The 22,059-nt window shown below is 38.6% G+C and overlaps 1 protein-coding gene across 3 annotated transcripts in view; it reads left to right on the top strand.

The window, feature by feature from the left end:
• PARG (poly(ADP-ribose) glycohydrolase) overlaps nt 1–20,986 on the top strand; it is a 61,392-nt gene extending 40,406 nt beyond the window's left edge. For all 3 annotated transcript variants that reach the window (XM_066191571.1, XM_066191570.1, XM_066191572.1), the window contains exons 11-18: nt 1,629–1,689; nt 2,329–2,404; nt 4,608–4,755; nt 9,736–9,814; nt 10,613–10,721; nt 13,385–13,490; nt 16,680–16,808; nt 17,556–20,986. In XM_066191571.1, the coding sequence (XP_066047668.1) occupies nt 1,629–1,689; nt 2,329–2,404; nt 4,608–4,755; nt 9,736–9,814; nt 10,613–10,721; nt 13,385–13,490; nt 16,680–16,808; nt 17,556–17,725 (878 nt within the window). In that variant the 3' untranslated portion in view covers nt 17,726–20,986. The remainder of the gene's footprint in view (nt 1–1,628; nt 1,690–2,328; nt 2,405–4,607; nt 4,756–9,735; nt 9,815–10,612; nt 10,722–13,384; nt 13,491–16,679; nt 16,809–17,555) is intronic.
• The last annotated feature ends 1,073 nt before the right edge of the window (nt 20,987–22,059 follow it).

Raw genomic sequence — 22,059 nt, 5'->3', positions numbered from 1 at the left:
GCATCAGATCTGCAGCAATACCCTTACAAAAGTCTTTTTTTTAAAGAACTTTTTCTTTACATGGCAGCATTTTACTATTAACTTCATACTTTCTCAGAAGGGTTTGTTTTAAAAAAGACAAATTTAAACTATTAAATATAAAAGGCCCTTACTTGGTTCAGACCATCTTCATCATTTTAATTCACCACAAAATAAATGCAGCTATATCCTATTTCAGCTGTCAGATTTTAAGCAATATCAACAGAACTAAATCTCTGAGGTAAAATGTAACTTGTGATCTATGTGTGGGACTGAGAAGAGATATGGTGTACCAGCTTTTTTTAATGCTTGAGTAATAATGTTTTTGTGCAAACCAAACTCTGTGCCCCTGAACATGTGAAATCCGATGGGAACATGCTTATGAAACTACCATAATAGATTTCCTAACATTATACTTGAAATAATATTTTATGAGATTCTTGAATGCTCTTTTCTTGAATTAAAAATTCCTATTTTACCTTTAAAATACCCCATTTCTTATTCTTTTTTTTGGTCCCAGGAATTAGTAAGGCTGAAGTAACTTAGTTCCATAAATTACTGTAATAATTTTGTAACTCTTTTTATTGTAAATAATAATTGAGTTCTCTGTAAAAGAACACAGTGGAAACTGAAGACTTTGTGCTCAAAAGGTGAATGCTTGATTTGTAAAATACTGGTACCAGAATTCCTTTGTGAAAGAGCACTCAATTACTGTGCTTGAAAGCTATGCACTTTTTTTTCAGAGAAAGTAACCCTTTTTAACCTAAATTTTAAAGCAAAGCTTAAGGCTTTTTTAGAAGGATCCATTTGTGCTTTACATACTGTTCTTAATGTTTTCACAAATCACAGTAGACTTACTGTAGCAGAGAAATAGGTCTTAATTGAAGTTTTTTTAAGATGAGATTACCCAATAAAAGGTTGATATTTCCTTTCTGTTGCAAAACTGAACTTTTTTGAGTGGAATAAGGAGAAAATATAATACTGATCCTTCCTGCAATGACCAACAGCTCCTCTTCTTCCCTCGAGGGCAGGAGTCTTTTCTCAGTTGCAGTACTGCACTTGCAGTACTCAGTTGCAGTATTCACTTGCATCCTGGCAGGGTTAAAAACTGCTTGATTTGGAATCTGCTGATACTGCATGCTTGCTGACACAGTTGGACATCCCTGGAAATAGGAGTTGCTGCTTCCTCCCTCCATAGGTGGAATACCCTCTGGATTGTCTGTTGACACTGAACAGTTGTTGATTTTAAAGGTTCACAATCTCTTTTTCTCTAAAGCAGCACATTTTACTCAGCTACTGGGTCTTTCTAATAGTATTTGGTGTTGCTATAGTGAAAATCACTTTAGAAATAGTTTTTCTTAGATCTGGAAAAACTAAAATACTCAAACTGCAAAGTGGGAAGAGAAGTAATATTTTGGTCTTCATGTTACTTGTCTTCAATTAGAGCATGGGCTGTCAGGGGAAAAATCAGAATCACTCTAGAGGAAAATTAAGCTCATAGTCTCTACCAAGAATGATGTTTGTAGTTTTCAAAGCTTGCCAGTTAAGATAATCTAAGGGCTAAGCTCCCACACTTAATACATTTTCCTTTGGGGTTGGTTTGCCTGTAGAACCTACGGGATTGGTGACGTTTACAAGGCAGAGTCTCCAGGAGTTTCCAGACTGGGAGAGGTAAGTCAAGCATCCTGTTAATGTAAGAAACTTCTTAAGTCCATGATAACTGAATGTCATTCATTTGGAATTGATTCAGGTGTAGAAGTACTACAGAAAATAATCTTTGCTATGGGCTGTTGCAGAAAGAAATACAGAGGGCAGTGGATGAATTGCCGCAAGTAGTTTGTGTCCTGAATTTTCCTGTATATTTGTCTGTAAAGCAAACAAGTTATAGTTGAAGTTTTAAAACAGTACCATATCTTTGGTGCTGTTGTTTGAGTGGGGGAAAACAAAGAGAGGGATGGCTTGATTTAAGAAATGACAGGAAATATAATGAAGTATGGGTGATGACCAGCATGAGCACAAGTATTGCAACTTCATTGCTGGGGAACCAGAAAACTCAGAACTTCAGATTTGGAATTTTATGTAAAAGGTGGAGAAACTGAACAAATTACTGTGTTAAACTTTTCCACATCATTTCTGCTAGGCAAACATGTCTTCTTTAATCTGTCAGAGTTATTGGGGTTTTTTTAAACCACCTTATGTTTAAGGTGTGTAAGCAGTTTGGGTTCGGGTGAATTTTGGTTTAAAATGAATAGTGTTTTTGTGGGGGTTCTGAAATGATCCTTTCTGTACAATGCTTTTCCTCAATGGTAGATCCCAGAGAAAACTATCTAGATTGCATGTCACCTATGAAGGCACCATTGAAAGCAATGGACAAGGTATGCTGCAGGTGAGTGCATATAACAGTTCATGTGGCTTTCATGTTTTTGTCATACTTTCATGGTCTGCCAGCTTAACAAAGTTACTTGTTTATCCTCAATTGACTTATGTGACAAGATATTATGCAGTGTAAAAAACTCATCAAAATTAATTCCATGGGCTGTCTTAATACTGTCAATGTTCCCCAGCTCATCTAGGTAGCACGTGTACCTGTTACAGAAAGGGCTGACAGAAAATCACAAGTCCTGGACAGCTTCAGGTCTTCTGGTTCAAGCCAGGTCAAAGATTGACAAGACAAAAGATTCAGGCTGCAATCTTGATGACTTGTCAAGGGTTTCAGTTTATTTTAAAAACATTATTTTTGTGCCCCAGACAGTGACCAGGTCAGTGCTCCAGGAGACTTTCTTGCTGCTGCCAGCACCACTGTTTCAGTCTGGGAGGCAGTCAGCAAAAAAAATTCATAAGGAGGATGTCCTGTCCGTATCTATAGGAAGAAACATGTTTGAGTTTTCAAATTAGTTGTTTGCTTTCTGCCTTTTTTTTTTTTTTAAATGGTCTGCCTTCTAAAGTTCTTTTACAAAAAAAAGAGTAAAAATTAGAACTTTTTTTAGCCAGGGACAAGTACTGCATTGGAAGAGGAGGAAGGAGACGAGAATTTTTTTCTGCCATGCTTTTTGCTCAGACTTTAAAATGTCTCATAACTTTATGAAACTTGAGCACTCAAATGTGTGCTGAAATTATGAAGAACTCAGCAATTGCTCAATAATGACCATTTCTCTTAGTATTGCACTCTATATAAGGGAGGACTGCCTAGGATGTGATACTTTTCCTCTTGGCTATTTCAAGCCTTATCAAACAAAATATCTCTGCTCAGATGAAGAGCAGTCACTCCAGCAGGGAGCAGGATGACCAAGGTAGAACAGTGCAGGAGTCCACAGTGACCCCAGCTTCAGGGGACAGGGATGGTGACAATCACAGTTCCTGCTGATGGCTGATGGCCATCAGACAAAGGCAAGGTGGTCAGTCAGGGCACCAGGGGCAGTGAGAGATGTCTGGTGAGCACGTGGGCATCAGCAGAGCACAGGGCTGGGCTGGGGCCACACCTCATGTGTCTCAGGTGAGGTCCAGGACAGGGTGGGTGTTTGTGTGGGACAAGGTTTGGGCCCCAGGGGAGGCTGCTCAGCCCAGTCGCAGTGCTTTGGGGCCCTGGCACACAGCACATCTCAGTGGTTTTCATAGAACTTTTTTTATCATAGTCAAGTTTAACAAACCTTAAAAAAACTGAAATGTGTTGGTATTTCCAGGGTAGACTAAAGAAACACATGCTGCTGTAGTGGCTGTCTCTTGGTGTGCTTTGGACTCTGCCTCCTGGGTGAATTTGTAATCTACACAGGTGTTCATGTTACCCCAACAACATGTCCCCCTCCTGCACCTGTGCTCTCATCAGCTACCTAATAAAAACCAGTAAGAAGCTAATAGCATCTGAAAGATGAAGTAACTCTTAACAATTATAAATTTATGTGAGCAGTTGAGTGAATAGTCATTACTTTATCGAATAAACAAATTCCTTTTAAAACTGTTGTCTGTATGAAAATGTAATTTGCAAAATATGTACAATTGCAGCAAAAAATAGTCCAAGGCTTCTCTATTTCAAGCAGAAACCTTTTGAGTCGGAATGATTTGCCTTGTTCAAGTGCATTTCGAGGACAATTCGTAAGAGATTGTTAGTACATTTCAAGAAGAGTTCGTTAGAGGGGTTTTTGGGTATAGAACTGTTACAGGAGCAGTGCTAATCTAAAGATACTTCAGTGTAGACAGTTGGGGCAGAATGCTTTCCAAAGGGCAAACTAATAATTTTTCAATGTCCCTAAAAAGAATACTGTTTTCATCTTTTACATATACTGAAATGTGTTTTATTCTGAAATATGTGCCTCTCCAAGGGAAACCCACACAACTTGGATTTCAAGTGTTTGAGATGCAAAATTTCCTTTGCTGTGTAATGTCTCATTTGTCAAAAGTTTTCTGAGAAGCTGAATGGAAAAAAAGAGAGAGGCATGATTATGTTAATCAGTCTCTCTGCTTGTAGTTTTAAGTGATAGCAGCAGATTTCCACACAATAATTGAAATTTGTGCAGGATTTTATTTACTTTGGTAATGAAAGGATTTTTTTTTTCCTTATCCTATCCTAATCCTCCTGAATGTATTTTTGGTAGGTTGATTTTGCAAACCGTTTTGTTGGAGGTGGTGTGACTGGGGCAGGACTAGTACAAGAAGAAATTCGGTTTTTAATCAATCCAGAACTGATTGTATCAAGGCTCATCACTGAAGTCTTGGATCACAATGAATGTCTTATCATCACAGGTTAGTCTCTGCAGAAAATGTTTCACACCCAATTCTGGTTTTATATATACAAAATACATTTCAAGTTGAAGTTTAGTATGTTTAAATGCTGTAAGGATTAAAAAAAAAAGAAAAAGTTGATACTCATTTGACAAAGAGCCTCCTACTTCATCCTACCTAAGACCACAAGGGACACTGTTCCAAAGATGTTTTGTGAAAGGAGAAAAAAGAAGTGACAGTAAGCAAAAGAACTTATTTTATCCTCTGTAAATATGTTTGAGTACTTGGTGTCTTTAGCTAAAGAATGCTGATGGGCAATATAGGTAACAGCCACAATTTCCAGCTAATAGCTGATACTGCTTCTCTTATGTTAAAGGATGTGGGGGTTTTGTTCCTCTCCTGAATTTGTAACATTTGATGTGATCAGCGGGATTGAACACTCTTAAGAAGAGGAGCTACCTTCTGATTACCTAAAAGGGGAGGAAGTGGAAGAGTAGAAAATCTGCATCCATTAGGAAAGGGTAGAAAGCTAGGAACTGTCTCTGAAGGATTTTGATCTTGTAAGTTCCGCATATGTGTTTGTGTTGCTTGTAAGTTAGTTATGAGTTCCTAATTACATCAAAAACAACCTGCTTCTTTGGTGTGTTGCTGAGGGGTTGTGTGTGGAGACATCCTGTCTGGCCAGAGCTTAGCTGAAAGGGTTTTTTCTTTTGCTTCCCAGTCTGTCATAGAGCTTGGATTGTTTTATTATCCATTGGATTAAAACAACATCAAAAACCAAATGTCACTGCTAAGAACTGGAGCGGCCCAGGTCATGCTGCATGTCTCAGTTCTATACATGAATGAGCATTTTTCATGACTGAAGAAATAAAATGATGCTGTAATACTACTTTATTTACACTAAAAAGCAACTACAAAAATATTTATATGATCAGAGAGATCCTCTGGGTAGATATTATAATAGACAATATTTTTTAGTCTGCTATAGCAAAAATGTTGGGTTTAGTTACCCAAGCTGTCTCAGAAGTCAAGTGTTTGTGTAGGTATTAGAACACATTTCTTGGAAAAATCCATCAATAGCACTTCTTTCTCTCACATGCATACACAGTAGAAATTTGAGCTTAAATCTTGCAGGTCTTATTCTCTCCTGAGTTATCGATTGTACTGGGCAAAGCATCTTTTGTTTTCAGTCTTATGCTTGGTAATCTTTTCAAGACAGTGTTTTATTTTGTTTTTCCACTCTGCCAGAATTAATGCCTTTTCTGTGAAAAGTTTTTGATAAATTGGCTTTTGTGATTATATTTTTAAAAAATGAGTCTGAAGAAAAGTTCTTAGCCATCAGAGACTTCTGTTCTGTATTTTGGATGTGATACTATATTAACATATTTTAAGCACTGTCCTCTGGGAGAGACTTTTTTGGGAAGGGTAAAAACAGAGCACAGCTATCAGTCTGAATAATAACTGATTAGGGGGAAACACTAAATTAATGTTTTGAAAGACCTTCTTCTATTCGCCTGCAAACAAAAGCATTGATTTGGCATGGACAAGTAAAGGTGAGAATGTTTTTCTGCTGCAGCAACATTTTATCTTTCTTGATATTTTATCTTTCAGTGTTTTGCAATTAGTATTTGGGATATGGAGTTCTTCTCTAATGGAAATATCCATTCCATCATTTTTATTTAATCCCTGGAGCTTTTCCACGTTAGTTCTTAGCCAAGTCTCCTTTGTGTCACGATCCTCTTGATAAATTACATTCTTTGTGATGCATCTTGACTCAGCGGCCTAATGGGTAGAACTGTGTAGCTTAAATTTGCAGAGGAGCCCAAGAAATTGGGAGGTAAATTAAATTTGTTGTGATTTCACGGTATCTGCTTAAGATCACTGCTGTAATGGCTATGAAACTGGTCATGCAATACATTTGAGTTCTTAAACACAGACATCTACCACAGAAATGTCAGCAGCAACACCAGAGATTCCCACAGCTGCATTTCTGGTAGAGCTGTGAATAAGTGTGAGTGGTTTTCATTCAGATTTTTTTCTTTCTTTTTTTCCCCCTGTTTGAGCTCACATGTCCTCGGGCACTGTTAAGAGCAGATGAAACTGTGTTCCTTGTTTGCTTTAAATCTACAGATCTATCAATGGCCAGTCAGGACTGCATCTTAGTAGGGCAGTTTTGGAGACTTCTGACCACATTAATCAGGCAGCAAATGAGATGAGATGAGGTAATTGGTTTGGCTGCAAATTTACTCAGAGAGGAAAATTGGTTTTCAGCTGGATTTAGCAGGCTGATTGTGCTAGTGTTGGGAGAGCCAAAGACTAATGGTGGTACAAGATAAGGATTGGAAGAACTGATTGAAAGGGAAAGAAGGACCTTCCTCTCACTTATGGCACTAAATGTGCCTCTATGTTGGTGACTACAAAACTAAACACTTGCAATTTTCACATCTACTTTTTATTTAGTGCTAGTGGTCCTGCCTCTTCAGGGGTATAATTTCAACCTCATTAGAAATACCAGAGGAACACTATGGTGGGATGTTTTCCTATCCCTGGAAACATTATAATGCTGTGCAGATCATATGCAATTGTAAAGCTAGACTATGGAGTCTGAGAAAGGTATGTTTGTTTTTAGTAAGAATTACGAATCTGTTTAAATTGGTGAGGTCCCATAAACACCAACACTTGACAATTTCCAATTTGTCTGATGCTGTGACTTTTACCAGTCTCACAAAGGATGGATTTTTGAATGGTTCTTGTACATACATTCTTTTGACTTTAGGTAGGCTTTTCTAGGTTTTGTAGCTTGTTTTTAAAGTTCTGGTGGAACTTTATTTGTGATTTGCCTTATTTTCACCTCTATATTTTTTTATGGGAAGAAGAAAGATTCACCAGAAACATTAATGTATCCAGCTTATCCCATACTGCTTCTGTTCTCCCAGCAACAGAAGTTTGTGTCCCAGTAGTTCACAGGCAGAAGTGTTGCCAGTCGAATAATCATTTTTGTCTGACAAATTTCCAGAGCTTCACTTATGAAAACTCATTGATTTTCATTAACTTCGGGTTTCTGGGACATGACTTTAGAGTCTGTGTGATTTCCTTGAGTTTCTCTGGTATTGATTTTTTTTTATAGATATATGTGTGTATGTGTGTGTATTTCCTTGTTTGTTTGTTTCCTGGTGCTTTTGTTGTCAGACATTACACTTCCCTGAAAATTAACAAAAACAATGAACCTTGAAAAAGCCAGCCTAATACTTTATCATTTAAACTATCCTGCTGCAATATCTCAATGACCTAGAGTTTTCTTTCCCTATCTTAGACACCAAAGGAAATGGTTCCTTTTTCAAGCTGGAAGTTCTGCTAGGTTGTCTTCCAAAGAGAGCTCTCAAAAGAGTCACATTCTTCCCTTATCTGTCTTTTCTTGCTCTGTGCTCAGACACTTTTACCAAGCATATCAAGAGAACTGACTTTTACTCACGTCAGGAAAAGTCTTAGTGAAGGCTGATAGCCTGGAATTCAATTAGAAGACTGATTTCTGAATATGGAAGCTGCTTGTGCTTGTCCTTTGTCTGAGGGCATGGATGTGTGTGAATACAGAGGCATATTTTCTTACCCACATTTTTCAGACAATTTTTTGATCAGGATGTGAACTCAGTGAGGAATCTCTTACCATCCCACTCATTTTGCATAGCAACTTTTCAAAATAGTCTTGAGTGAGATTTGTGTGCCCTCACAATGACTAATCTTCTAGACCAAATAAATAATGAGTGGGTAACAGGGCAGATGAGTTAAATGAGCATTGATAAGTCTTGTCAGTTAAAATCAATATGGGGAAATGGGGAAAATATCTTGACGTATATGCATCATTGTATACAGTTTTTAACAGCTTGTTTCCTATGGAGGTAAGCATTCAAATTTCCTTGTCAGTGAGGTTTAAAGTTAATAGTTTTATGTTTCTGATTGTTCAACTTCAATTGCATTTTTATTTAGGGATTGGAAAACTTAGATTAAATATAAACATCAGTATTCTCAGAGTATTGCTGATCTGTGCAATAGTTAGGCAGTATTCTTATCTTAGTAATCAGATGCTTTGTGCTGTCAGCTTGCATTTCTTTAAAACCTGTTTTTCCCCATTCTATGTATAGGCATAGCTGGTGGCACAAATTAGGGGGTTGCTTAACAGTTCTCTTCTTACTCTTACTGTTTATAATTGTGCCGAGCTATACCTGCATGAACCTCCAAACAAGTCAGCTCAGCTGGTCAGAGCAGAGTGCCCGTAACACCAAGGTCGTGAGTTCACTGAAGAGTTGGACTCAATCCTTGGGGCTCCCTTCCAACCCAGACCATTCTGTGATTACTTCTGAAACTCAGATGTTGTGGGCTCAGAACGGGGGGAAAGGTGTGATTTTGTGGCATTTCTTCAAGGGTATTTCTCTGAAGCATTTGTGCAATGCCCACGTTTTGAAGCAAGGTCCTGAAGCTCTATAAAATGAGGTGAAAGGCAGTCTTTTAGAAAGGTTATGGTCCTTCTTCTCAGTTAAGATACACTCTTTCTTTGTCTTGGGATAAACCTTTGAAAGGGAGTTGGTATAGCAGAGCATAGTAGCTAAAATTACTGGTGGCCTTAAGGAACTGCTTTCTGACAGCCTTTCATACTTTCCAAGATAACTTTTTCAAGAGCAGCCAAGTATGTTCAGACTGTGTTTTTTTGGGCCTTTGTGCTTTTACAGAGATAGCTTGTTGGTGCTTACCACTTCTCATTATAAACCGGGCAGCATATGTAGATCTGCACTCGTAATGTTCTGTGGCGGGTGCTGCTCATCGCCTGTGGGAAGGGAGCTTTACATGGAAAACTTTTATTTGTGGTGCAAATTCAAATTGTCTGATTCCCATTGCTTCTGAGAGCTGCATGTTCATTTGGAGAAGCAGTGATTCTTATCAAAGATTTGCCAAGTGAAAAAAAAATGTACATATTTTATATGTGATCTGGAAAATCATTTGTTTCAGGTACTGAGCAGTACAGTGAGTACACAGGCTATGCAGAGACTTACCGCTGGGCCAGGAGCCACGAAGATAAGACCCCTAGGTAAAGTTCCACAGAAGTATTTTAAGTGAAGGAAGAAATAAATGTTAGAAATTTGAAAACTTGGTACTTTCAAGTCTTTCCTAACATTTGCCTTAATATGATATTTGCTTGACGTTCTCTCTTCAGTAGAGCCAACAAGCTAAGAAAGTTGTCTCATTGGTAATGCCATACTAATGCTAATAAGTGGTACCTGTTGGTTCTTAGACCAACATCTTTTACAGTTTAGAGATATATGTATTTAATGCACGTTTTTGTTAAGATACTGACTGAGCTATGGTTTGCAATGTCACAAGAAGTTTGACAATGATACCTCAGATGCCACAGTGCAGCTGATGTGTGGCAAAATAAGAATCAATACCATGAATCTGAGTAGAAAGCTCTGAGCTCTTGAATTTATTTCTCCAGCAATGTCATTACATGTATATACAAAATTTCTCATTTGGTATAGAAGCATACACAGTGTACTCTCATTTAAATGTTGGAGGAAGACAGAAACACTGACCTTGCAGTGTTCCTACATACTTGATAAATAGTGCTGTGTAATTAGATTTGTTTCACGTTCATGTCCAAAGTCTAGCCAGAGTATTTCTAAATTTATGGGGAGGCCTGTCTCATTTCTGATTCTGCTTTCATTCCCAACCCACTAAGAAAAAGTATTCCATTGTCTGTTATGAGTTCACCTTTTCAGCTGCTTCTAACAGAGAGGCTCTGAAGGGAATTGCTCATTTTGAATCAGGGTTGTATGGCTGATGTTAAACAACTAATGTCATCTACTTTTCTTCCCCCCTCCAATTTTAGGGATGAATGGCAGCGGCGCTACACTGAAATCGTTGCTATAGATGCATTTCACTTCAGACGTTTCCTTGATCAGTTTGGTCCAGAGAAAATTAGAAGAGAGCTCAACAAGGCCAGTAACTTCTTACAACAGCCTGCAGTCTAATGTTTATAGAGCCTTTTCAAATATTTTTGTGATTGTCTTCATCTAAGGAAGTTCTTGCTTAGTTGTGTCTCACATGTCAGGGTTTTTCTGTCCAGTGTTAAAGGAAAAGATTGTCAAATATATTTCTTGTCCTTTGATGTGCTATTCAAAGGTGTATTTTATATAACTTTCAAAAATAGAAATGAAACTTGGATATGCATTTTGTTAACTCGTCCCTGTCCTGCTTCCAAATGACAGGCTGAGAGTTGGGGTTGCTCATCATGGAGAAGAAAAGACTTCAAGGAGACCTTATTTTATCCTTCCAGTACCTAAAGGGGCTTATAAAAAGAAGTGAGAGGGACTTTAAATATGGGCAGACAGTGACAGTACAAGGGGCAGTGGTTTTAGGCTGACAGAGGACAGGTTTAAATTAGGTATTAGGAAGAAATTCCTTACTGTGAGGGTGGTGAGGCACTGGAACAGGTTCCCAAAGGAAGCTGTGGGTGCCCCATCCCTGGTAGTGTTCAGTCCCAGGTTGGATGGGGCCCTGAACAACCTGAGCTAGCGAATGGCATCCCAGCCCATGGCAGGCACATTGGAATGAGGTAATCTTTAAGGTCCCTTCCAACTCTAGCTATTCTATGATTCTAAAAGATGAGTCTAAGTTCTTTCCCTGTGATTTGTGCTGTTGAATCCTACTCAGCCTTGCAGTCAAGGTGGAAAAGGAGGTGGCTCATGTTTTAACATGGGGCAGTTCATAAATATGGTGCCAGTTGCTTTGCTTCCACTTTCTTATTTGCTTTTGGGGTATTGACATATTTCCTGGGAGTTTACCTTTTCCCATATTCATGTCTTCTTGAGATCAGATCCACCTGTTTATAAATGCCCTTTATTTTCACCTTAGCTGTAAGGGCTGCTGTAATTTCATATGTGTGTATACATGCCAGTCAAGAGCTTACAGTCTTCAAGAAGGCTGACAGTGCAGGTCAGTTTTAATCCTTTAAACAAAGCTTCTGGGCTGACATTCAAAACTAGCATGCTTCCTGCTAATAATTCTTGCACATTATTAATCATTATCATTGTATATTCAAAGTTGTCAGTCCTTGACCCTGCCCTGAGTCAGCTGCGTGCGTACAAAACTGCACTGGTCCTTGATAATCTCACACATCAAAGTTGCCAGGCTGAAGAGGTCTTTGACAGGGGAAGTTGGAACTGTGGTGGACATAATTTTTTTCTCTTCTCTGCCATCCTTAATTTGGGATCTTGTTCTTAAGTAAGATATTTGAGATGTTTTCCAGTCCTTGGTCTCTGCCCTGGATTACATGCTGCATCATGTTTGGGAACATGATGTGGCAAGTGCTTTATCATCTGCATAGCCGAGGTCTTCCTGTTGCTTGTTTTTCTTCTTGGTTTGCTGCTGCTCTTTTGTTGAAGCTAAAGCAGTCTTTTCCCAGTTTTTAAGGTTGTACTTTTACAAGGACTAGTAATTGCCATCAGTGAGTTGTTCATGGTTATGAGACCTTAGCTTTCAACCTATGCCAGTGTTTTCAAGACCTTGCTGTTATCCCATGCACAGATTTTATCTGCTGACATGCTGCGTCTGGAATCAGTCTCCAGTTCACAAAGCAGATTCTTCTAAGTTAATAAGAAGGTTAATGGGGCAGAATTACTGCCTTGCATGGCCAGTATAAGGTAGTGAGAGGTGTGTGGCCTGTTCTAGCTGTGGCAGTGCTGTTTTACTGGGCAGTGGAGTACAAGAATGCAAATTCAGGTATACTCTGCTAGTGTGCCAATTTTTGGCATCAAAACGTGCTGATGAGTCTCCTTAGTGTGAGTCTGCATTTACAGATGCAGTGGGCCTCTGCTTTAGCTTTGGTGTTGAATGTAAGAGCTCAATGCTACTGTTGTTAAAGCCTCCTTCTTTCTGCAGTACAGGAGGGTATAGAATATTATAGGATATATTTTAAATAAATTCAGCTATAGGAACACACTGCCCTAATTCTCAGCTGGAAAGGGAATACGCCCTCTTGAAATGATGTACAGTGCTGAAGGACTAATTTAAATTAGTTGTGAAACCTTAGCATCTTGACTAAAGTAACATTCATCAGCTTGTTTCTTCATGGTTGGTAATGAAATTAGCCCTAAAAAAGACAGTTAAGTACAGTTTGTAAACTTCACTGATATCTTAATACAAAATTCTAATTACCTGCATCGGTGTATTTATGATCTGCCTACAATTTTGAGTGTATTGATTTGGTTTGGATTTTTAAAATAAATTATGGTAGATCACTGCAACATTTATAAGGTGTGTTGGTTTGGCTGATGTTTTTTTATGAGTACTGATTGGTATTTAAAGAAAATTTTAAGTATTGAGTTCATTTTCTGTTCAGGCTCTCCTGAAAATTTCCCTCTAGCTGTGATGAAATGCCTGGGACTCAGGACCTGTATCTTAGTTTTTAACATGAGTCCCAATAAGGCAAAAGTCTTCCTGCCTTAATTTTTTTTGTTATTGATGTTGAATTTAAAGGAAGACTCATGGTGTATTGAAGTAGTTTGAATTTGGTATTGCCAGAAGACAATCCTGATTTTGGTTATCATTTTATTGTTTGAGGTTGCCTCTCAAATCATCTCTGACTCTCGTGTGCCTGCAGGCCTACTGTGGTTTCTCTCGACCCAACGTTCCACCTCAACACCTCTCTGCAATAGCCACGGGAAACTGGGGATGTGGTGCCTTTGGAGGGGACTCCCGATTAAAAGGTGAATAGTAGCAATTAGTTAATGTTCAGTTTCATCAAATAACTTACACTTTGATCCTGAGCCATATGTTTTTGTTCAAGTACATTTTTTGCTTTTGTTCTAATTAATACATTTCTGCCAAGAAATGGCATTCTATAGAATTGGTTCATTAGTGCTGATCTTTAGGCCATGAGTAATGTGGCCTTAAACAAAACAAGAGCATTCTACTCTATTCTTTGTGCTTTAGACTTTTATGATATTTTCAAGTTTAAAGTTTGGGGCGAGCACATGATGGTGAAATGCTGGGTTTTCAAGGACTTGTAGCACTGAAACCTTCCAAAACACAAACATGCAGCTTTAGTTCACGGAAGAACATGTTCATTGCAGTTGTCAGTCATATAAATCTGTTGACCTTTCTGGAGCAGTCTTTTTAGATTCTGCCTGAAATTCATATCTCTGCAAAGCTGTTTAAAGTACCTGGTAATTTGCAAGGCTTAACAAATTTGCTGGCAATGGTTAATGTTTAGTTTTACTCCTTAATATATTGCTGTATGCCAGAGAGGTTTCCAGTCACTCAGTCATGCTGCTTTCTTTGCTGACTTGCCTGATATATCACTCACTTTCTCATGTTCTTTTATATTTAATTAGAGTATTTATAATGCAGCAGATACCACATGCCTACATTCATTTAAGACCTTTTCCATCAATTCAAGAACTGATGGATCCTGACATATAAATTCATACCCTGGTTCATATAATCCTAAAAAGAAATCTACTTTTTTGTTGTTGTTGTTTCCAAGCATTTGGAGAGTATTTAAAATTTGCTTTCCAGAACAGCTTTAGGTTGCTACAGTGAATCAGTCATCAGGCTACCAGCTTCATTTCTTTGTTAATGTGCTTAATTCCTAAAGCATCTATTTTTTTCTCAATGCTCATTGAGTTCCTGGCAGCCAGGAATTTTTGACTTCCATTAGATAAAATAGGCTGCCAAATGCATATCTTATCAATATCAGAACTAGTATTTACTATAGGATCTGAGCATACTTGATTTATGTTAGGAAGGTTTAATAAATACTTCAGTTTGCATAAGATCTTGGATCTGACCTGTAATATCCCATGTCTGTTTTTATAATGTAGAAGAAGGGATGTCAGTACAGCCATTGCTTCAGGTGCCAGTCCAGAAGTGAAGTGGGCTCACATCAGCTGGGTGCAAGGGGCAAGAGAGCTCAGATCCCTTCAGACCCCAGTACCACAGGCTCTGTTGCTCTTCCTGTGATGCTTCTTTCTGTATCAGCAGCATGGAAATTTCCCATGGTATTGTGTATCACTTATGTCCAGAAGATTGTGAAGTCTGATTCTTGACAGAAATTTTGATCCTTGTTTCATAAGATCCATAGCAGTTCAAAATAAACAGTAGGATATTTTTAGTATCTTGTAAAGTGAAACTACACTGTTTGTTTGGAATGAATAATAAGATTCATTAGGTTCTGTTCCCCTATGCAAGATAGTTAATTAGACTCTTTAAAAGCTGAACTACTGAAGCTTTACTAAATCCACATCTGGTTCAGTAGTTTAATTAAAATATCATTCCAAGATTAAGATTAATTTCACATGTGAATCATGTAATTTATAATTTTGGCTATGAGTTTACAAGAGGAGGGTTTTTTGATTAGGGAATATAGTGTTTTAATAGGTCTCTGTTTAAAAATGTGAAAGATTCTTGAGCTGAGCTCTGAACAGCTTTCTATTTAGTTTCCACTAGCTGGTGGTAATGCACTATGTACACTGTTTTATTTTAAATTAATCTTTGTAAAGACAGTATTAATCACGTTTTAATTAACTCTACTTACCGGGTAGAAAAAGGAAGAATTAATATCAGGCTCTGAAGTAAGACAGGCTGCAGCAGATGAAATAGTTGCTGGGGTCCATTGTTTGGACTGTTGTAGTTCCCTGAAATGAACCTGTGATTGATGCCTCTGTGGCACTCCAGCATGGCAGTGCTGGCTGGTGAACAAGCTGCACTCTTCTCAGTTTGGTACTGCCTAAAAGGGTCCTGGTTTTCTTCTCCCCCTCACTATTTCTTCTCCCCCTTTGTTGTTCCTGGCTCTGTGGTCTGGTGCCCTCCCTTGTCTCAGCTCTGGCTCTTAGCAAACCCTTCATTCTACCAATTCAGCTGCTGTTCTAGCAGAAAACAATTAGCTTTTATTCTTCATCTATGACTTTGCTGCCAGTTTGGTGAATGGAATTGGCACAGTGATGTCTGGTGAGCACCAGAGAGCTGCAGAAAAGTCAGGAGCTGGGTGAGAAGTGGACCAGAGCTACTTTTCTCCAGTTGCAGTGGGTCATTAGCTTGGCTCAGCAGCACTACTGATCAATAGTCCAGATGATTTCTCAAGGTGAATCCTCAAAAAACTGTTTCCAAGATCAGAAACCTTTTTCTTTCTTTTGCATATAGAGGAACAAAGTATGTCAGTATTTAATGTTAGCTGTTTGCAGAACTTGGGATGCAGCTTGGGCCAATGAGTTTGACAGAAAGCTGGAAGTTAAATAACATGAATGGCATTGCTGACATCACCCCTCACAGGTCAGAATAAGCCATGGTATTCCATGCTGCATACTTCTACTGTAGGTATGATGGGCACCTTAAATTATGCTGGAAAAGGCTGCAGAATCATAGTTCTCTTGGAGCTAAAAGCTGGGTCAGCTCTCACTTTGCATAGCCTACCTAGTGAAAGGTTTGGCCCCATTCCTTCTTATAGGTGGCACAGAGTGGAAGTTGCCAAGTGCTCATGGATGCTTTTTACGCCACTGTCTGTGGCTCTATGGGCAGCTCAAACCAGGATGGAAGGTGCTGCTCTGTTGCCTTCTGCTGCCACAGGCATTTATTGGCTAATTAATGGCTACATGCTGCTTGAGGGCAGACATGGACCAAAATAAACCCCTCTCAGTTTTAAGCACACTGTTTATCCAGAAGTAAGGGTGGATGTCACTAACAGCTCTAGCAGAATGCTTCAACACTTGACCTGCAGTGCCCAGCATTCTTTATTTAAGAAATGGAAGTAATACTTATCTATCCATTGTTTGTACTGCTTTGCAGCATCCACGTGGAAATGGATGCTATGGTTGCTTGCTGTAAACTTAAACTGTGTTTTTTCCTTCAGCAGATTGTTTTATCCTTTGTTCTTGTGTAATCTTTTTTCATCGTTTCAGCCTTAATTCAGATATTGGCAGCTGCTGAGGCTGGACGTGATATCGTTTATTTTACCTTTGGAGATGTGGAGCTGATGCGGGACATTTACAGCATGCATACTTTTCTCTGTGAGAAGGGCCAAACTATCGGTGAGCAAAAAAAAATCTTTGTGTGCACAGAAGAGTCATAACTGTCTCTATAAGTAGAAATGTTCCACTACAAATTCTTGCCACGAAGTCCTGAACACAAGCAAATGGGTCTGGGTTTATTTGTACCTGTTTTCAGAATGGGGAGCTCTTCTGATTCAGGATCTACTGCACAGTGCTAATCAGTTAGAAGACTTCTAGATGCCTTTCTGATTCACTTAGGAATCATGCTGTAGAATTTAAAAATACAGATACATGTGGTAGGTAGAAGATTTGCAAAAGCTATTGATGTAACTCAGTAATGCTTTGAAAAGGCAAAAACTGCTTAGGCATTCTTGATATAAATTTGTCTTCTAGTGGTTCTGTCTTGATCCTGCAAGAGTGGTCTGACATGTTATCCAGTTGCAATACAAGAAATGCAGTGTATCCATTGTCCTACTGTAATTGTTACGTGTCTTAATTTCTGAGCCAGAAGCACAAAAGTGGGTAGTTGGCAACACATTTGTAAGTAATGTGCATGCAAGCCTCATGTTAGGATAGCTTGTGCAGGAAGCTGAGGGAGCCCTTCCTATGTCCTGAACAACCTGCAGACGTTCCCATTACACAGTCCTCCTCTGTCACTGCTCATTTAGACATGTTCCTAGCCACTGTCTCTGTGCATGTGCATTTCTAACCTTCCTTTACAATCATACATTGCTCATTTAGCATGTTCTTACATGGTATTTAATGATTTCTTTTTGGTTTTTGAAGGGGACATTTATAGGCTGTTGCTGAGATACTACAACGAGCAATGCAGAAACTGTTCTACTTCAGGACCAGATGTCAAGCTGTATTCTTTCATATACAACACCATTGAGTCCTATGCAGATTCTACTGATGATGAGGAGGATGAAGAGAAGGGGTTGTCTTTTGAAGATTAAAATAAATGTATTTGGTCAGAATAATGTTTATCTCCTCCCACTGGTATATTGTGTGAGTTGCTGGACATAATGAATGAGCTGGCTTAGTTTATATCAATTGCATTAGTAGTTATGTATAACACCCAAACAAAAAAACCCACAAACACCTTTGAGAGATGAGATTTATTTGTTTGATGGTTTCATAAATGAAAACCTTGTTCATGTGTGTGCAGAAAAAAAATTCTTTGGTAAGTCTGGTTTGCATTGTACTTTGTTAAGTAGAATATTTTGGTACACATGTATGTTTCACTCCAGATTGCTGAAAAACTTCAGATTTCTCCTGTACTCTTTTGCCTTTATTTTTCAGAGCTCTTGTGTAGATTTCTCATGGAGGCTTAGAGCTGGAGTACAGACAACCATGTAACTCCTCAGATGATGTTAGAAGCATTTTAATGATTGTTCTTGCTGAAAATTGTCATAATCCTTAAGAGTGCCAAGGTACCATCAGTGTTCTTACCAAAGTTCTCATTTATTTAACTTAAAATGTCCTGGGTCTAATTTATTTTTTTAATAAATGGTTAAAAATAGAAAAGTTCTGGGGGAGCTAAGAATGCATTTCACAACTGCACGATCTTTACCAAATTAGACATAAAAGTTAGCATAAAGAAGTAGAGAAAAAACAACGAGAGTGGGAAAATGAGAAATGAGACCAAAGCTGGAAGCAGAGGGAAAGATTTTCACATGCAACTCTTCAATACCATTTTGTTGGTGCTATCTGTTACCACATTGAACAAGGTCTTAGACACGTTAGTCTATTGGAAGTTTCTCAAGGTTCAGTGCTGCTGGCAATATTTGAGTTAAGGTCTGCTAGTTGTGTTTGTATTGTCATATCAGTTCTCCCTTATCTCAGAATGCATGTGTGCGAGTACAAGATCCCCATGGGATATGTGAGTGAGGAAACAAATCACATATCAGTGGGAGGAAAGTCTGCAGGCTACAGATAAGAACGTGAGGTCTATTATGAGTTTCTGCCTGTGTCATTTTAGACATGGGAACAACAGTGAAGAGTTGGCAAAACGTGTAAAACCCGTGCTTTTACTATCTGTGAATACCAAATTAGTGTTGCTGTAGTACATTAATAGTTTACACAAAACTGCAGATACATCTGTGATAAAACTTTTTCAGGTATATGTACAGGGCAAATCCAGTGAGACTTTTGTCTATTCGTTGTTTAAGCCCAGTTTAAGTTTCAGCCCAGATTCCTAAGTTTAACCTCTTCTGTGTTAGATTTTTTTGTCTGTTGTAGTTGCTATTATGAGTTAGCAATACAAGTAAAAACTGCAGCAGGAAATGTAGTGACCTAAGTTTCATCATCAATGAACCCTTTTGAGTTATGTCAGGTAAAACTCTCCAAGCCTCAAACACACCATGGTAATTAAATGCTGGAAGATGTTGGCAGTCTGGCTTAGAATAAATCACTCACTGCTTGATCTGCTCTGGGGGAAGCAGCAAGAAAGGGTCTGGGTCATTTATAAACACCTTCAGGTTGCTGTACCTTGGCATTAATTGTAAGTGGACAGCTTGCAGGTGTGTTCCTTGGGAAGTGGTGGACACAGAGGTTTCTTCCTGTTCTTCCCACCAGCTGTAGTTTTCTCCACCCCCATCCATTATAAGGAAAAGATTTTGGCTAGAATTTCAGGGTTTTTTCTGTGTTTGCAACCTGTGTCTTCAGATTTAGCAGAAATCTTTTCTCCTGTTCCTGGTGTTTCAGTGTTGGCTCAGATTCTGATAATAGGAGTAACTGTTTTATTAGCTCTTATTTGGGCATTTAGGTTCAAGTATGATAGTGCTTCTAGATGCATTGCTGATGGTAGATAAACCCTGTGAATTATGACAAGTGATGGAAAACTGGTGCTATCAGCCAAACCTTTTTCACCTTACTACTCAGGATCTTGTATAGAAGAGATGAACAGAATTTGTTCCTAAACAACTGGAAAAAAATACAACAAAAAGCTTTAGATGGCTAGAAATTACCTCCCCTTTATTACATATAAATACTGCTTCATTAGTGCAATATTGTCATTGTGAGAAGTGATTGGTCAGGTATGAGAAATGTACCAAAATATGATGGAATGAAATTCTACTTCAACTCTAGACACAAAAAAAAATTTAACCTTGGAGAGATTCTCTGATGATCATATTATAGTTATGCAGTTAAAAGAATTCTTGCAGTGTTAAGTGCTTCCAGGATAATCCTAGTCTTTTTATGCAGTCTGTAGTTTCAGTGATACTGATCATTTTCTAATATGGGGAAGAATGCCTTTTGTTTGAGATCATTCATTAGGATATGTTTACCATCCTTTTTTCTCTTGTGAATTATGCTTGTATGGACAGGAACAAAGGAAAATAACTCCTTTTCCATTTCATGTGTTGTCTGAAAAAGAGTGGTATGTCCTGGATTCTATGGTGTGATCTTGTAAAAGGCAACATTGTAAGAATGCTTTGAATAGGATTTTGATCACAGGAAGGCTGAAGATTATGTTGTTGTTGTTGTTGTTTGTTTTGGTTTTTTTTTAAAGCAAAATAGCCCAGAATTAGTTAACAGTGGTGTTACATCCCCATGATGTTCTAATTCAGTAAAAAGCTGAACTGCCCAGATGGCAGCATGTCAGCCCAATATGTGCTCTACATCTTTCTTTACCTCCCCACCCACCACTCCCCATTTCCAGCCTCCCCAAAATGTTTCCTTTAGCTGGCGATGCCTTCGGTGCTCTGGGGGAAGTAGTGTGGAATGGAGATGGCAATGATCTCCTTGTGCAGCCTAGTAAGCTTCAGTTTCACTCTTGCAGAAACCTGGTGATGGAGTATTCTGAGTTTGGGATTTTTTTTATTATTTTTGGGATGTTTGCTATATGATTTCCAATAAAAATAAACTTCCTACTGAAACTTTTGTTTTATACTTTATAGCAGCTAAATTGAATGCTTAATATGAAACAACAACAGGCAGTCATGTCGATTGCAATGTTGCCTCATAGTCAAGTTTGGTGTCTGAGCACTTTGGTTGTTCTACAGCTCTTGCACCTAAATTGCTCCGTTTTGAGGTTTCCTTATCCCATGAGGAGTATCCAATACTGTATATATTAATTTATAAACTGTTGAAGTGTTCCTGACATTCTTCTAAACTTACAGTTTATGCACCATTATATTGTATTGATTTTTCTGAATCTGTATGCTAATGTTTACATAATTTTGTAGGAATACAATTAAAAAATTCTGACTGAAGCCATGTTGTGTTATTTGTCACTTACTATATTTTCCAGGACGGAAGAATTCCAGCACATTTGAATGCACAGGGCATAATACTGCAGATAGTTCCAGCAGTAAATTGACACATAACACAGAGCTAGGAAATTTGTTCTTCCTGCACAGTATTGTGGTGGTTGCTTCTGTCTGCATAGCAATGTAAAACACAGTTAGCTACTGTAAAGTGGAAGGGTGTCAGTGTGAGTGTGAGCCTTCATCCATGTGTATGGCCATATGCAGATATTCTGATTTTCCCAAGCTTTTGATAAGCAAGTAGATGTTGGATTATTCATTGAACTTCATGAAGGAAATGTCACTAAATAAAAGCAAATAACCCCCTAAAATATATCAATAATTAACATGTTGTGTAAGGGTTTTTATGGTGTATAAGAGTGGGGCTGAGATCCTCTAAATAAACCATTTCAAACTTTTTCCAAAATATTGTTTTAAATCAGTAAGGAATTATTTTTTTTAGCATTACAGGAAATTAGGATAAAAATATTGATTGCTCCTAAGGCTTTATATGTAGCTGTACTTGTGGAGTTTGCAGTGTTGATACTGAAGGATTTCAGACATCAAACAGGAGCAACGGAAGCAAAGATGGTGACCAACAGACATGTCTAGGGGAGCAGGAATGAGCAGGTGGGTCATGTCTGAGCAGAGGGAGCTTCCAGATAACTCTGCTCATGGAAATGGCCAAAGGGATCCCATTTTCACGAGCGGTGTTTGGCTGGCTGCTGGATGAGCTAGGGGTGGCGGGCTTTGATTGCGTGACAACTGGTGAGAGAGAGAAGGGTTGATGCTCTTCATGTTGTACCTTGGAAATCCCAGGTGCAGGGGAGGCAGAAGGTGCTCCCATTGTGCTGCTGCAGTGCAGAAGCAGCTGCCAGTCTGTCCCAAGCTGTCCCTGATCTCACTGTAATCAGCAAACACCCTCAGGAATAGACTTGGTTAATTCTTAAAAGCAACTGTAGCCTGTGGAGATAACCCTGAGGGTAAAGCACAGTTCCAAGGGCTACTTCACCATGAATTTTTCCTGGTTTTCTCCATTG

Source organism: Chamaea fasciata, unplaced genomic scaffold, assembly GCF_029207755.1.
Source record: "Chamaea fasciata isolate MVZ Bird 193981 ecotype frontalis unplaced genomic scaffold, bChaFas1.0.hap1 SCAF_9, whole genome shotgun sequence".
Taxonomy (NCBI): domain Eukaryota; kingdom Metazoa; phylum Chordata; class Aves; order Passeriformes; family Sylviidae; genus Chamaea; species Chamaea fasciata.
Note: the sequence above shows the minus strand (reverse complement) of the source record. Positions and strands in the feature narration are given on the sequence as shown.